General features: G+C 43.4%; 1 protein-coding gene across 3 annotated transcripts in view; it reads left to right on the top strand.

The window, feature by feature from the left end:
• PRAG1 (PEAK1 related, kinase-activating pseudokinase 1) overlaps positions 1-17,652 on the top strand; it is a 50,896-nt gene that overhangs the window by 18,073 nt on the left and 15,171 nt on the right. For all 3 annotated transcript variants that reach the window (XM_029935368.1, XM_029935353.1, XM_029935358.1), the window contains exon 4: positions 11,696-11,853. In XM_029935368.1, coding sequence (XP_029791228.1) covers positions 11,696-11,853 — 158 coding nt within the window. The remainder of the gene's footprint in view (positions 1-11,695; positions 11,854-17,652) is intronic.

Genomic DNA, 17,652 nt, shown 5'->3' with positions numbered 1-17,652 from the left:
ACGGACCTGTGATTTTCATCTGCAACAGAGGACGGTCTAGCAGGACTGAGGCCTTAACCCGCAGAATCTGATGCTGTCTCCAGGTAGCTCGTGTCAGAATTGAGTTGAATGGTAGGACATCCACTTGGTGAGAATCAGTTGGGTTGAGAAACCCCACCACCATGTTGGAATTGGGTGACCAGAACCCTTACCTAGGTTGGGGGAGGTTTCAGCCAGAGTCAAGGCCAGGGAGATGGAGCTGTAGAGGAGCAGCTAACAGAGGGCTGAAGAAGTGACTTGGGAGTGGGAAAGGAACCTCATCCTTTTTGGGCAACAGACGGCCGGAGTGGGGAGTGGAGAAGCAGATCATCTAGTGGCTTTGTTACAAATTGCCTGACTCTCCCAAGCCAGCAGGGTAGGGGCAAAGTCTAGTTTAAATACACACAGATTTCTTAAGCCAATAGTTGGGCTCAGAAACTGGGTCAACAAAATGGACTTGGAGCATTTGCTGAATCAAGAGAAAGAGGGAAAGATAATTCTGAAAGCGTGGTTGCCAAAACCAGTAGTCTAGAAACAGAATGATTCTGGTCAGGCACAGATCGTATTGGTGGCTGGATTCCAACAGGAATAGGTCTGGAGTCGAAGAACAGTAATTCCCAAGTGGGTGAGTAAGAATTCGCTACTGCTGTGGTTTTCTCAATCACCAGAGTCCACCACTGGGGGTGGAGAGGGGCTGTGAAGGGGGGAAGGAATCATGGGAGGTTCTGTTTTGCAGGTGGGAGGCAGGCTCCTATAATACAAGAGGTTCTCGTATTTCTAAATCTGTGTATAATGGAGCTCCACATCCGGGTCCACTGTGGAGTCTGTCAGCCTCTGAGCCCGGGGCTACACTATAAATTACTAAGGTCTTGAATACGAAGATTCAAACTGAGGTCTGGTTGATAGAGAGATACGTTTTTCCTGCTTCTTTTAGAATAATGCATGTTATCAGAGCATCATCCTGATGAAACCATAACCCAAGTAGAGGTATCAAGAGAGTGAAATCGGTAACCCATCTGCTGTTTTCTGCGTCTATGCAGGTCTCAGAACTATCCAGTTTACTGGAGACTGCTGAGTCTCCTGCGTGTCTGTCTCTGTCTCCCCATCCCATCCATTCATCTTTCTGTATAAGTAACGTGTTCTATGTTTTTGGTGCTGTTTTTACCACTTAGTAAATATTAAGTCATGGACTCATCCTAACAGCCCCATGAAATAAGTATTATTGCTACTCCTTTTAGGATGGATGGGACAAATGGGAGGCTGAAGCACCGAGAGATTAAGTGCCCTTTCCAGGGTGCCCAGCCAGGAAGCAGTGGAGCCAGATCCAAACCAGGCAGCAGAGTCTGTGTTCAAGGTCTTAACCACCACATCGGAGGCCTTCCTCCACGACTCTGAAATCCATCCGGGAAGTTGTGCAAGCATTTGCACAAATGCTTGCATGGCTGTTCTTCCCAAAGGCTCCTGAAGGTCTTCCCACGGGGCTGGCAGTGGGAGGTGCCCCTCTGTGGATTGCTTTTGCTTGGTGGTCCATTCCTTACTCCTCTCTTCATCTCCTCCTCCTTTCTGCCCCTGTGTGAACAGATGTAAGAGCTGCCTCCTTGCTTTCCAGGCCAGGACGCGAGGCCTCTGTTCTTAGATGATCATATTGGAGATGAAAGTGTAGTGCACTGGTGATGGGGTCTCTCCTCATCTGCCCTGAGCCTCAGCTCAGAGCTCCCCACGCCAGGTCCCCCCAGACCTCTGCCTCCCTCACTCCTTCACCTGTCAGCCAAGAGCTGCTCTAGGAAAGTACACAGAAATTACCCTACAGACTGGGGCCACAGATTAAGGAACTTAAATTTTCTGAGACCTGAAAGGTCATCTTTTAAAAATATTTGTATCTCTCAATGCCAAAGTGTATCTGTATATAGTCAGGGCAAATGACTGCAAATTTCCGTTTGACCATTTCAGGCATTTTTATCCTTCCGTAAAACCAACTACTGACCTAAATGTGTATGTTCGTGGGGGGGGGGGGGGTCTACGTCCCTATCTTTAAAAATAAGTGTGGTTTTTATTGCTATTTTTAAGTGGTTTCCACTGAATGCAAACTACATTCACCTTCAGGTTGAAGCGAAGGGTTTTTCAGCTTGTGCTAGTGCATTCACTGTAGATGCAAATGAGCAGGCCTGCGCTGTGGGGACCATTGAGGTCACCTGATCGAAAGTAAAACTGATTTCCTATCTTTTTACGTGCTAATAAATCTGCAGGGAAACACCCCCCAGAGGAGACCAGACTTATGAGCCCTCACGGGCGGCATGTAGATACTTGGAAAAAACTCCCTTGGCCTCTTCATCAAAGAGCAGCAAAGATAGAAACAATGCAGTCCTTTCTGGCACAGTTATCTGCCTTTCTCATCCCATCTCTTGGGAAAAAATTTTTAAGCACAAGATTTGTGAACATTCAGGATATTTGAGGACTGCCATTTTTTGTAAATCCGAGAGTTTCAGCTATTGAACCCAGGGTTTATGGCGGAGTGCTCACTCGGTGTTTCTGCCGTTTGCAAGTTTTGGCCGGCAAGTGTAAATCTTTTCTAAAAGGAAACTTTTTTCCTCCCAGATGCTACCGAGTTATTGAAACAGAGGCAGATACATTTAATCAAGAGGTATTTAATAATTCCTCTGTGTTCCAGTATATTCTGACTATGACACAACTCCTCAAACAGTTTATAATTTGGGTGTGGTTACAAGCTCATTTCACATGAAACAGAATCATCTAATCAGGATTATAACCTAATGCCCAGTGATGTGAATCACATTCAGTTCGGTGTGAGTTCCAGGGGAAACAGACCAGCTGGGAAAGACTGCGGTGGTCTGGGATGGATTTGTAGGTAAGTGACACTGATGCTGGGTCTTGAGGATGTAAAGGTTTGAAAGGGAGAGACAATGGTCTCCTCAGAGTCAGGGTGGGGAGGGGACCCTAATGTTGAGAGTGCTTTGGGGACAATGAAAGACTAGCCCAATTAGAGCAAAGGATTTAGGAGGGGAAGTAGTAGTGTATTAACCAAAATGGTGATAATTTTTTTTCCAAACAAGTCTAGTCAGATGTCCTAATATATAAAGTGTGTGTGTGGAGGGGGGAAGTATTTGAAACTGAGATTGGCAAAGAACATCTGGATTGGGGGTTTCAGTCACCACAGAGGACCCGAGGTCCAGTATGGTGGCCGAGGTTATGAATACTTACAAGAGCTCTGTGTAGGGCTTATAAGGGTCAGCCATGAATATGAGAGCAGTATTTTAGAAAGATTTGGAGTCAGTATGCTCAACGCCAAGACTGCAGATCTACTCTGAAGGTTTGGATTGAACCCACTATATGCTTTCTTAGAGGAGTTTGGTAAATATTTCTCTCCCAGGTTGTAGGTTTGCTGAAGTAGAGATGGCATCCTCTCTACTCATTGTTGTATCCCTAACACTTAACACAGAGCTCGCCATGGGTAGGCAGTCAAAATTTATTTCTTGAAAACCTTGGGATGGTATTCAGGATAGACAGGACAGGGGGCACCCTGCAGGTGGTACAGGCATCAGAGAAGTAATAAAAAGGTGTTCTTATTCACCAAGCAAACCTAATGTTTCAGCTTGAATCATTTAATGATTTTGACCTCAGGATGTGGCTAAATAGTAGAGAATGAGTGGGGAGATGCTTACTGTGTTTAGAGCGTATTTGAATTGCCTCTAACTTGGAGCCCAGCAAGACAATTGGAGATTGAAAGCCGCAGGTCAGAGGCAGCGCCGTCCCCACTTTCCTGTGCTTTAGCAGGAAGTGCATTTTATAGAAAAGTCAGAGAGGAACTGAGGGGAAAGGAGAGCTCTGAGCGGTGAAGTCACAGCAGGCTGACCAGGCGTTCTGCCACCGCCACCGAAGCTGGCCCTCCTCGTCAGGGCTGCTCCATGGGACCCCGCAGCTACTGGCCCGTCCTTTCCCTGGGCTCTGGGAGGCCATGCGCATGAGGACAGCACCACAGGCCAGAGTCTAGGATGGTAAGAGGTTCTCATTCTTTGATCTGGAGATGATTTGACTTATTTGCATCTAAAACTCGTCTGTTTTCACTTCTTCTTGGCAATTAAAAAAATATGTACATAGAATCTTCTAACCTGTTCGTGCTCTCTGAGCTAGCTCACAGGTCTTCCCTGAGTCATCACCAGACTTAGCAGTGAATGTGACCAATCCAGAGACTTGGTGCTTACATACCAGAGTCTGGAGTCCCGGTCTGAAAGTGCGCTCCTGTCATTTGTGCTTTCACAGCTTCTGCTCCAGAGGCGAACTCTCACCCGAATGCAGGTGAACTGAACACAAGTGAGGGCAGTGACAGTGAACCTGCGCCTCAGTCACACTGTGAACGGAGCTGTCCTGTGAGAGCCAGGCGGCCATGCGGAGTTGGGACGCGGTCTCTGCTAGTGGTAGGGCCCGGCATCCGTTAAGGATTTTGGACGTCCTAAACGCTCAGGGGTATTTTTAGATGAGACTAGTTCCTATGAATGAGGAAGTCTGGCAGATGGCTCTTCCGCCTGGATAATTTTTTTTTCCAGCTTTCTACCAATACGGTAGGGAGAAAACCCTGGCAGGGCTCGATTCTCCGAGGACAATGGGGGGAAAAGCCATTCTAAAAACACCGGGCAGCAGCTGCAAGGCTCATTCTCTGAGGACACTGTGCCACTGGCCGTGTATTTCATGCGACTCCTGTGACTGTGTCTAATCAACGGGAGGCAGGAAGGGAAGTCTGAGCAAGAACAAGTCATTTATCACACTGCGTGAGCAAAGACATCTGCAGGGGCCGCACTCACCCCTGCAGCTGATAAGAATGTTATTCACCACCCAGAGAGGAAAGACTGGAGTGTGTGGTTTCGGCCCGTTGAAGCCACTTCCTTAAATCACATGACATCAGATTTCGTCTTCTAGATGGTTTGCACCCGTTTTCTGAAAGACAAATCTAGCTACCATTAATGAGGGGAAAGTGCCTTTAAAAACAGTAAGTAGAGGCCTGCTGTGTGCATTGTTGACTGTGCTTGCGTGGTCATTTGGCCTCTGTCTGATAGAACCATCCAGTAGGGCTCAGAAGAGTCGCCTTTGAAATCTTAAGCCTCTTTCAGGGATTCTCGAGAAATCTATTGCATACGTAGGACGCACAGAAACAACTTGATTGTCAGTCTCTGCTTTGATGGCAAGCCCCCCCTCCTTTCATTTTGAAATCTGATGTAGTTTTGCTCATTCCTTAACTGAAGTGGCAATTCTCTTAGGAAGGCGGATGACACGGGCTTTCAAGATGGAAGATGTTTGATACAATTCATGCAAATGAGTCATCAGTCCCAAGATTTCGCTCTTAAGAGAAAGGGTTACCCCTTTCTTTCCCCATTTACGCCAGAGCATTCCAAATGCCAGTTGGGTTTTGTTACCTGGAGGGAGCCTGCACTTATGCCTTTTTAGTAGTGGAGCAGTAGTAATATTCCCAGAAGCTGTGAAAACCTGAAAATTCCACTTGTGCTTAGATCGTGAGATTTACCCAAGCTCCTGACTTTACACACACACACACACACACACACACATGTGCACACTGTAGAAGGTTTATGCTGCAACCACAAGAATAATCTGGAATCGTCTGCATTCACTTGGTGAGTTCAAGACTGTGACTTCTGCCTCACTGTGACTAGATTTGGAAGGTCTGATTTCTGAAGTCTCAGAAGAGCGTTGAGGCCTGAGAAATAACTTTTGCCACCTGTCAGGCTATTTTGTGGTAGCAGTAACCTGCACTGAATCTGCCTGTCCCGCCGTGGGGCCTGGTGGAAATTGCAGCGGTCATGCTTTCTAGTCCCTGCCGGTTCAGACAATCAGCAACAGTGAACAAGAAAACTGACCTAGGCTCCTGTAGGCCCAAGGGACTTCCTTTCCTCCTAGGAATGCTTGTTTTCAATTTATTGAATATTTCAAGCACACAGTGAAGTTCAAAGAATACCTGTCCTAGGCATCATCCAAAGATTTTTCAAATATTATTAACATTTTGCCATTTTAGAAAAATAAAGCATTACAGGCACAGCGGAAGATCCCTTTGTATCTGGTTTTTGTTTCAATCTCCCATTGTTATCCAGAGTGTTCACTTTCTTGAATTTGAGGAGTATTTCCATTTACTCTTTATATAGGATTTAAAAAGTTAGAGCATCATTATGTACTTTTAAAATGTATTTAAATGGTATGGTGTTGTACCCATGGCCTTTTGCAAGCTACTTTTTTTTTTGCAGAATTTTTTTATTGAAATATAATTGACATACAATATTACATTAGTTTTAGGTGTGTAAACGTAGCGGCCCGACAATTACGTACATTATGAACTGCTCACCATGATGTGTAGTTACCGTCTGTCGCCATACAAAGTTATTACACTATGATCAACTGTATTCCCTGGGCTGTACTTTTCATCCTGTGACTTATTTTATAACTGGAAGTTTGAATTTCTTAATCCCTTTCACCTACCTCAGCCGTCCTCCCCACTTCCTTCCCATCTGGCAGTCACTTTTTTGTTCTCTGCATTTATGAGTGTTTCTGTTTCTTGTTTGTTTTTTAACTTTTTTTTTTTTTAGATCCTGCACATAAATGGAATCATATAGTATTTGTCTTTCTCTGTCTAATGTCACTTAGCATAATGCCCCCCAGGTACATCCATGTTTACAAGTGGCAAAGTCTCATTCTTTTTTATGACAGTGTAATATTCCGTGGTGTTCTTTATTCTTTGATCTGTTCATCTATCAGTGAACCCTTTGGTTGCTTCCATATGTTGGCCATTGTAAATAATGCTACAGTAAACATAGGGGTACATATATCTTTTCAAATGAGTGTTCTTTATTTAGGTAAATACCCAGAAATGAGATTGCTGGGTCATATGGTATTTCTATTTTTAATTTGTTGAGCAACCTCTATACTGGTTTCCACAGTGGCTGCGCCAGTTAGCATTCCTACCAACAGTGCAAGGTCGTTCCTTTTTCTCCATAACCTTGCTGACATTTGTTATTTCTTGTCTTTTTGATACTGGCCGTTGCGACTGGCGTGAGAGGATTATCTCATTGTGGTTCTGATTTGCAGCGGGCTGCTTTTAACATCCAATGTTTAAGAATCATTTCAATATCAGTACATTAAAATCAGGTTCATTTATTTTTCAATGCTGTATCTTCTTCCATTTTAAGATCATATGACAATGTATCCATTCCTTTATTGATGGACACTGGACTGCTTATGATTCTGTTTTTCTAGTTAATAACACTGTGGACAGCCTCGTCTATGTGCAAGAGTTCTCTAGATCCTCACTGTCCAATACAGTAGCCAGCAGCTTAAAATGGGGCTAGTCTAAATTGCATGTGCTGTAGGTGTAAAATGCACACCGGATTTTGAAGACTTAGACTGAAAAAAAAAATGTAAAGTGTCTCAATGATTTTTATACTCATTGCATATTAAGATGACAGTATTTTTATATATCTTATTAAGCATATTGTTAAAATAATTTCACCTATAATTTGGCTACTAAAAAGCTTAAAATTATATATATGACTTACATTATAATTTTATTGGACAAGGCTTGTCTAGATCAGTAGTTAGGAATCTACCATCCATAGTGTGGTCATCTGTGCCTGCAAATAAAGTTTTATTGGAAAATATGCCCATTTATTTACCTGAGGTCTATGACTGCTTTCCTGCCACAGCAGCAGTATTGGGTAGTTGTGACTGAGACCATAGGATCTATAAGCCTAAAATGTCTACCATCTGGCCCTTTAAGGAAATGTTTGTTGACCCCTTTTCTAGAGCAATGGTTTGTAGTCTTTATCATCATCCAGCAAGCACACACCTGAAACAAAATTTCACAAAACGTTTCAAATATCCTTACTATCACATTTGCATATTTTCTGGTCACATGGCATATTTTGTTAAAATAAACTATTGGTAAGGTGCTATGACTCACTAAATTGACTTAGCCATTTATTCACTACTAGTTAGTTAAATAACATTGCTCAAAGATACATATCCAAAGTGTGTGTGTGTACACACCAATCTACAGTCCCACAAACAGTGCAAGAAAGTTCTCATTTTCCTACATCTTTAACAAAACCTAATATAGCCAGATTGATCTGACAGATATGAAATGGAATCTCACTTTTTTTATAATCTGATTACAGTTGGTCATCTTTTCGTGTGTCAATTGACTTTACGTAGTTTTTTTCTTTTGGGAATTGCCTGTTCATATCCATTGCCCCTTTTTTAATAGCATCATTTGTCTGTTGATTTTTTTTTTTTAACATTCTGAACACCAGTACTTTATTAGTTATATAGATTGCAAGTGTGTGTGGGGTACCATTCCCTGGTGTGGCTTTTTTCATTTTATAGTGTCTTTATGTTATTAGATAGGGTTTTTACATTTTAATGTTTTTATTTATTTTGAGAGAAGGGGAGAGGGGCAGAGAGAGGGAGAGGGAATCTCCAGCAGGCTCCATGCTCAGCACAGAGCTCAATCTAGGGCTTGATCCCACAATTATGAGATTATGACCTGAGCCAAAATCAAGATTTGGACACTTAACCTACTGAGATCCCCAAGCGCACCAGGAGTTTTACATTTTAAAGAATCAAGTTTATCTATCTTTTCCTTTATGGTTTCTACTTTTTAAAATTTTGGACTTAACATCCTTCCTAACCCAAGGTCCCCAAATTTTTCTTTTTTAAATCTTGGGTTTGGGCCTGGTATAAACAGCTAGTGTGTAAGCACCAAGAACTGACATGTCTGTTCTTCAGTCACTGATGCAGCACTACATTTGTCACATAGCAACTTCCTGTGCACAGATCTGCTTCTTGGATCTCTGTCCTAAAACTTGATTGCAGGTTTATCAGAAACACGTACATACTGACCCACTTACAGTGCAAGCAGGTCTAGATGGTTTAACAGGCCAGTTTCAGTAATCTTTCAAGGAACACATCCCTATCTCCTATACACTACACAAGGTCATCGAGAAAAAGAAAAAGTTACCCAATTCATTTTATGAGTCTAAGCTAACCTTTACACCTTTATACTAAATAAGAGCAGTATAGGAGAGAAAACTTACGGGCTAACCCCCCTTTTGAATGTAAATGTAAAAATCCTAAGTGAAATGTTTGTAAAACTGAATCCAGCAGTGTGTACTAAAATCAGTTTATACAAAGTGTGCAAGCATGGGTTCATTTCAGAAGAGTTGTTAATGTAAGTCATCACATTAACAGAGTAAAGGAGGGAAGCAGTATGCATTTTTTTACACATGTAGAGAGAGCATTTGCTAAAATCTGATAACTGTAAGTGATTTAGAATATAAAACCTTTAGATAATGTGGAATAGAAATACGCTTCCTTAACCTGATAAAGAGCATCTTCCAGAAGCTGCAGCATCACACTTTGTGTTGAAGTATCCCTTGGACAGTTCTGGTTCTGAGTTCCCTCTTGGATGTGGCATCTGAGCATTTTTCTTCCTCTCCATGCTTTGCTGTAAATAATTGTGTGTGTGCGTGTGTGTGTGTGTGTACTCACACGTTCACACATTTATGTATTTTTTTTTAATCTATTTATATACATTCCATTCAGTGTTTTTCTAAGTTTGTGGAATGGAGAGCTTTGCCAGCTCGGCAGCTCTGGTGCTAGAATTTCTCCCTTGGCGATTCTCTGGGCCTGAGGACCAAGGGACTCCAGGGGCCATATTTTTCTTTAAATTTTTTAAAAAATGTTTTATTTTTATTTTTTGATACAGAGAGACAGAGCATGAGAGGGGGAGGGGCAGAGAAAGAAGGAGACACAGAACTGGAAGCAGGCTCCAGCCTCTGAGCTAGCTGTCAGCACAGAGCCTGACACGGGGCTCCAACCCACAAACGTGAGATCTGACCTGAGCCGAAGTCGGAGGCCTAACCGACTGAGCCACCCAGGTGCCCTCCAGGGGCCATTTTGGAGGAGAGCAGGGTAGTCACGTTGCCGCCAACTTGGCTTCTCTCTTAGACCGAGGAGATGTCACTACTCACAACTTTGTATCTAAGCATCATCTGCGAAAACCATTATTGAGATCTGATGAGAATAGAAATAATTTACAAAACTTTCTATGATTTTATTTTGCCAGAGGGTAAAATCAACTACTGCCACAGTACTTCCTAAAGATCTGGTATTTCCCAGATCCCTACAGTGACATTAAAATGTAAGGAATATTATTGGGTGTAACCTTTGCAATCACTGTCACAACTACACTTGACAGGGACGCCTGGGTGGCTCAGTCAGTTAAGCATCTGACTTCAGCCCAGGTCATGATCTCGCACTTTGAGCCCCACATCAGGCTCTGTGCTGACAGCTCAGAGCCTGGAGCCTGCTTTAGAGTCTGTGTCTCCCTCTCTCTCTGCTTCTCCCCTGCTCACACTCTGTCTCTCTCTCTCCCAAAAATAAACATTAAAAGAGAAACTACACTTGACAGCTTTAAAATATTGTTTAACATGGCTTTAAGAATTGGGGGTGAGGAGGACACATTCCTAGAGAATATTTTCCTGGTAGCTAACAGACTTTCTCTAAACTTTTCTGGTAATAAGCAAGGGATCCCAGGGACTGTGAAGACTAATTCAGGGCCCGGCGATGTTGAACACAAAGAACAATCGATAAATTCTTGACTGTAAGGTCATGTGCATGAAATAAAAGGCAGTTCTGATGCCAAATCAATACTGCATTGTATATTTCCCGCAGCAGATATCGAGATATAGATCTGCTGGCGTGGGAACAGGAATGTCATCAGGAAATACCAGTTCAGACAAATCTGGGTTACCACCTACAGGGAAAGAGCTGGATTGATTGTGGCCTGCCTCACTTTGTGGCGAAAATGTCAGGTCAGAGTGAATATTCATGTAGTCCTTGGAAAAGGGAGAAGGAGAAATCAATAAGGTACACCACTCTATCTGATAATGGCACTGTTTTCTCTAAGGCAAGTAAGTTTTTTCTCGGACTTGGTGTTCTTGTCCCCGATTTGCTGGTTGGGGTATCTTTAGAGATGCAACAAAAGATTTCATAGAAAGCCTAAGGGCAGATTGTGTGCTTTAGGAAGAAGGCTTATGTTAACATATTCCTTTGGATTGCACTAGAAGTCTGGTTGCACTGATAGAAAGTTTTCCTTAATCCCAAGGAACAACCTAGACCCTTTGAAGCTATGTCAGGAGAGTGCCAGGCAGAAGGAAATCCCACATGTTAATCCCAATTTGCAGTTCATTTGTCCTGTGATCTTGTGCAAACTATCCAATCTCAGGATATCTCCAGACATTGACTCGTGTGATAATGTTCAGTTTTTTTTCTCTGTAGAGATGTTTTACACTGTAGGATAGGTGACAGAACTGTTTTGGTAGATGGGGTCAAGAAAAGGATGGCAGTTCCTCCCAAATCATGAGTATGGCCATTTGTCTCAATTTCAGAGACTCCCTCCTCCTAACGACACTGGGGAAATCTCCTCCCATCCGTGTGCATAAGGTTTCAGAAGGGTCCCTGTTCTCTCTCCCCAGAATCATTTTTTCAAAACTTGCTGGTGTTATCAGGCTTCAGGAGCGTAGTAGGTTCATGATCCATCGGCTTGGTTTTTTGAATAGAAACCAAAATAATTGCTTTTCTTGTCCGTCCTTACATTTTCCAGGCATCTTTTAAAGATGAACAAGAGCAGCTCTGATTTGGAAAAAGCGAGCCAGGGCTCTGCGGAGAGCCTCAGCCCTCCCTGCAGGGGTGTCCACGTCAGCTTCACCACGGGTTCCACGGACAGCCTGGCCTCGGACTCCAGGACCTGCAGCGATGGAGGTAATGGACTTGACCTTGATGGGGAGGCTCAGCCCCTCCCAAGCCTGGAAGGCCAGCCCTCGGCTCGCTGCCAGGACTTGGACTGGCTGAGCTAGACCCAGTGTCTCGGTCCTCCTGTCCTCACGAGGCGCAGTTGGCATTCACTCTCTCTTGAATGCAGGACAAGGCATGCCATCCCACACTACCCTTTCTACTTACACACATTGTGTCCATGTGGTCGAGGTGGAGGAGGCTCAACATGAAAGCAAACTGAAAGACTCCTAATTCCTTGGGTGGTGAACCAGTGATATATAGGTCTATTCTCCATTTCTGTCCTCGGGATTGCTTCTCCGGGGATTAGGTACATGCCAACCACAAGTTCTCACCCGCCACATTTCTCTCTCTCTCTGTCCCTCTTCCTCCCCCTCCCCCAGCTCCTTTGCCCTTTTATGTGCATGATTGCACATATGCATGCACACACTTTCGTGGACACAGCAGGTGGTTACATAAATGTTTGTTGTATTAAAACATGGAGATTTCATTAGTCTACCGTCCATCCCACTCCCTGGATAAAGTTCTACGGTGTAGTAATGTGCGTATGTCCCCACGGGGCACATTCCTGAGAGGGAAGTCTTGTGTTTCTGTAGTTGGGACAGGTAATAGTAAAACCTCTCACCATTTCAACGTTCTGAGTGTGTGTGTGTGTGTGTGTGTGTGTGTGTGTGTGTGTGTGTGTGTCCTCTGCTGCATCGCTCTTAAACTCCCTTTAGCGTATGACATTTCAACATGTGCTGACACGACAACCTTTCCGCTCCTGCGGAAACATTTCTTCCCAGTAGGCAGTTTTGGAGACGAGGTTTCTGTCGTGAATTCAAGACCACCACCAATTCTCCACCTGAGACATGAGTGCCGCTGACACTGAAGCACTTGTTAGAAGTCAGCCTGTGGTGTGTTCTTATGAGAAACTGTTGGTAGTTCAGACTTAAAAACAGGAGCTCGCTTAATCTCGATTAGGTGGGACATAGCAAAAGAGGCTGTTCTTGTTCTGCAGATTTCCCTGCGCTTCCATCTTTTTCCTTTTCCCATTCCATTATGCGAAAATTCTACAAGGTAGATTACTGTAGCAAGGGCTGGGCGGGGCACGTGAACCATTGGACCCTGTGCCCTGACATGCTCTCTGGGGGACTGTGGGCAACTGTCAGGGAGCAGTGTACCGTGGAGACCCCCCGGCCGCCAGCCGGCTCGTGTTGGTGTGAACTTTCCCAAACTGCCTGGGTTCTTGGCTTCTCAGAACCAGCAAGTTATGACGATTGCTCTCAGGCCTCTGAAGGTCTAGCTAGGGAGACAAGACTAAGACATGTGACACCTGGCTGGCTGGTCTAAGCTAGGAGATTAGGCTTTCCAGAGCATGAAGGCTTATCAAGGCTTCCAGAAGAGAGAGGAGTCAATGAGGGCTGAGGAAGGGTTCAGGAAAGGCTGTTTAGGAAGATGGCACTTGAGCTCATGTCTCAGGTGTGATTAGAACCGACGAGGGAGACGGAGGAAAGGGCTTTGCAGGTTAAGGAAATAATAAAGGAGGAGTGAAGGTACAGGGTTAGCAGTGCATGCTGAGACAAGGTTGGGGCCATCTGACACACCTCAGTGGAGGCAGTCAAGAGGAAAAGGGACCAGAGGTTGTTGGGAAGTGGCGGCTGGATTGTACAAAGCCCTCAAAAGCAACATGTGGACGTGGGAAATATGGAGCTACTAGGGATTGGGAATACAGTGGTGACCCACGCCTGACTTGGGCATTTCCTAATCAGAATGAATATATTTTCATGGTTCTTCTTTTATCTTGAGCCAGTTAGGCAATGGATATGCCCTTCAAATTTGGATTCCTAGATCAACAAAAAGTATGTGCCTTGATACCAGACTCTGGGTCCTTAGAGGGAACCATTTCTATCTGTGGCTCCCGCTGATGGCTCTGTACCGAGGACCTTGCTGTGAAACTGGCAAGAGACCAACAGCATGCTCTCTTCTCTCTCTCTTCTTTCTCTTCCTCTCTCCTCTCTCTGTCTCTGTCTCTCTTTCTTTCTCCACCCTCCCTTGGTAACATCTATTAAACATTAATCTGGAGACTATTCAGAACCACTGTCGTGAAATGTGAGAAGCCCTCAGTCCGCGTCTCATCCTTAACCAAGGCGGCTTGCTGCAGATCTGTTCCAGGACCATCGTCTTTCAGTCCCATGAATTCTTACTTACTTTTACCTCATAAAAATAATATTGAAATATTTACCCATCACGCTTTTTGTGACTATTTGATATCTAGTATTGCAGCTGAAAGAGTGGATCTGAATAAGAGAGGTAGAATTCATCCAAGCTGACGCTCTTGAAGACCAGAATGTAGTGTCTACTTCTCTAATGTTATATATGAAGTCAAAAGATATCATTAGACTATCTGGTTTGTCAGTAAAGAATTCACCAATGAAAAAGATGCATTTCGCAGACTATTTATATCTGCAGTAAAGTGAGCTGAGGACAAAGTCATTCCAGAGTGTATGCTTTTTTTTTAAATTTTTTATGCTTTTTATTTATTTTTGAGAGACAGAGACAGTGTGAGCAGGAGAGGGTCAGAGAAAGAGGGAGGCACAGAATCTGAAGCAGACTCCAGGCTCTGAGCTAGCTGTCAGCACAGAGCCCAACACAGGACTCGAACCCACAAACCATGAGATCATGACCTGAGCTGAAGCCGGACGCTTAACCAACTGAGCCACCCAGGCGCTCCCATTCCAGACTGTATCCTAACAGTTTATGTAAACTTCTCAGAAACTTATCAGAGTTAGTGGTGAAAGTTAGTTTTCTACTATTTGGGTTTTGTGGCAAAAAAATAAGAATAATAAATTTTTTAGGAAAAGCAAACATAGTTGAAATCTTTAACTTTGTTGCAGTTTGGAAACCAGTTTATCTAAATTGTATGTTTTTATGTCAAGATTAATTTCACCTCTTTAGGCTTCTATGGGATCTCTTTCTCCCCAAAGTGCATCTGTTATCCCATGTGTCCATGTGGGCAATTCAGTTGAACAGTGTGTCAACTCAATGGCAGAAAAAATCCGTCTAAGCAGTTGTTTGGTTTTTGCTCAGTTTGGGAGGGACAAATTGCATGTGTCAGGGCAGATCTATGGATGCTGCCAAGAGGTCATCTGTAGTGACTGGATGAGAGGCAGAGTGCTCGGCTAAATGATCATCACAAATGGTCATCAGAAAAAGGAAGGAAGGAAAGAAAGAAAGGGTCATCAGAAGACTCTCAGGTTTTAAATGCTCCCTTTTAGATTGTTTTTTTAATGTTTATTATTTTTTGAGAGAGAAAGAGACAGAGAATGAGTGGGGGAGGGTCAGAGAGAGAGGGAGACACAGAATCCGAAGCAGGGCTCCAGTCTCTGAACCGTCAGCACAGATCCCAACTCAGGACTCAAACTCATGAAATGTGAGATCATGACCTGAGCCGAAGTCAGATGCCTAACTGACTGAGCCACCCAGGCGCCCCTAAATGCTTTCTTTTAAATAGGCAAACCTAATGGCACATTAAGATCATTTTCCTTTTTGATTTAGGATAACATTAAAATGTGGTTCCACAGTTTAACAGACATCACAGAGGCCAGGTCCACATAGTATGGGAGATTAGAGAGTGCTCTCTTGGATTGAAACTATTGGCACAAGCACTAGATACAAGGTCTAACTACAGAGCAAATATAGGTCTAAATTCACATGAAGCTATGTGCCAGGTCAGTGTTGGTATTTTTATCACTAGCAAACCAGAGATACAACCAAGTTAATGAAATACAGGAGAACCTTGGATTGTGAGTGACTGTGTTCTGCAGGATGAGCAAACATTTCTAAAAAATTTTAATTTGATAGACAAGCGTTATCTTGCAATACAACTAGTACGTGACCCCGAATGTCACGTGATCACAACTGAGCCAATGGTTCTTGAAATTCGCTTTGATATACAAGTGCTGTGGATTATAAGCATGTTTCCTGAACAAATTATGCTCACACACCAAGGCTTTACTCTAATCCTGACAGCAGTCAGCTTGTTTTTCTTAGTTACAATGCCAAGAGGATTTTTTAAATATATACATTAATTCAGTCCCTGATTTGATAGACATTTGTCAAATCCAGAGCTTGTGCTGCTGGGTACAGCTTTAGTTGTTGAACATACAGCAGTCACCAAACATGCCCAGTTCTTTTTTTCACATTCCAGTGGGGAGAGACGGACAATGAGGGAGATAAAGGGCTATAGTAGCTGGTGTGTCAGATGGCAGTAAGTGCTGTGGGGAAAAATCAAGCCTGGCAGTGGGCGGGGAGCAGTGGGCGGATCTGTCAAGAGGAGAGACAGTAAGTCCACAAAGATCAGACATCAGTCAGAAGGAGCGATAGCCTGACCTTCACTAAGCATTTGCTCCCCTGCTCAGGCTGTTACCTGAGTCTCTCTAAGAAGAAAAAAGCGGTCCTAAAAGGCATCTGAAACTCCCGAGCTGAAAATCGCATGTTCTGGCTATCAAACAGGCTACCAGAGCACTTGATCCTAGATTGGTGGGTTCGGCCTAATATATTACAGTTGGTGTTTTGCCCTAACACGGTTAGACCCTCCTCATCCCCACCCCGCTGACGACAGACAGGAGTCGTGGGTACTGTTCTTAGAGATTTACTAGTGAAGAACAAAGAAGCCATCCCAAAGGAAAAGATCCTCAGTCTTTAAGATTGTCTGAGGCCTTGAGCCCATACAAATATCACAAAAGTGAAGCTTTGTCTTAGTTTGAGCTATTTCTTTGCAACAGAATTAAAAAAAAATTTTTTTTTGTAGTGCTTATTTATTTATTTTGAGAGAGAGCAAGAGAGCAGGTAGGGAAGGGGCTGAGAGAGAATCCCAAGCAGGCTCTGCGATGTCGGTACAGAGCCAGACATGGGGCTTGATCCCACGAATCTTGAAATCATGACCTGAGCCAAAATTAAGAGTCGGACGCTTAACTGCCTGAGCCACCCAGGCGCCCCAAACTGAATTTTAAAATATATACTTATTGCTTCACTAAAGGCAGTATGTGCCTATGATAAAAATTCACGTGCTGGGGAAGGATATGACAGAAAAAGTCAAAGTCAGCTCCCACCTTTGACATGTTTTGAGAATATTTTTCTATATCCTCTCAGAAATTTTTATCCATATTTAAAATATCATAAACCTCAATGTGACACATTGATAAGCTTAGTATATCTTGAAGTCTTTCCAATCAGAACCTCTAAATTTATCTCATTTTTTAAAATGCTACATATTTTGTCATTTTGTGAATTGGTTAAATCCTTCTCTTAACAATGAATGTGTAGGTGATTTTCATGACCAGACTCCGGTGAGATCCTGTGACAATCACATCAGATAATTTGGTGAACATATCTGCAAGATAAATTCCTAGAAGAATTCGAATTTAGGGGCATCGGGGTGGCTCAGTTGGTTAAAGGTCTGACTCTTGATTTCAGTTCAGTTCATGGTCTCAGGGTCATGGGATTGAGCCCCACATTGGATTCAGTGCTAAGTGGAATCCCTCCTTGGGATTCTCTCTCTCTCCATCCTTCTGCCCCTCCCCCGCTTGCATGTGCCTGCATGCACACGCACACTCTTACACACAAAATAAATAAATAAGCTTTAGAAAAAAGAAGTGGAATTGATAAGCCAAAACATATATGCATTTTAAATAGATGTTCCCAAATTATCCCATAAAATGCCAAGTTACGCTCCTGTCAACAGCATGTGAAAGCACTTTGAACTAACTTTTGACTTTGCTGTTACTT

The sequence above is a fragment of the Suricata suricatta genome, chromosome 1, assembly GCF_006229205.1.
Source record: "Suricata suricatta isolate VVHF042 chromosome 1, meerkat_22Aug2017_6uvM2_HiC, whole genome shotgun sequence".
Lineage (NCBI taxonomy): Eukaryota > Metazoa > Chordata > Mammalia > Carnivora > Herpestidae > Suricata > Suricata suricatta.
Note: the sequence above shows the minus strand (reverse complement) of the source record. Positions and strands in the feature narration are given on the sequence as shown.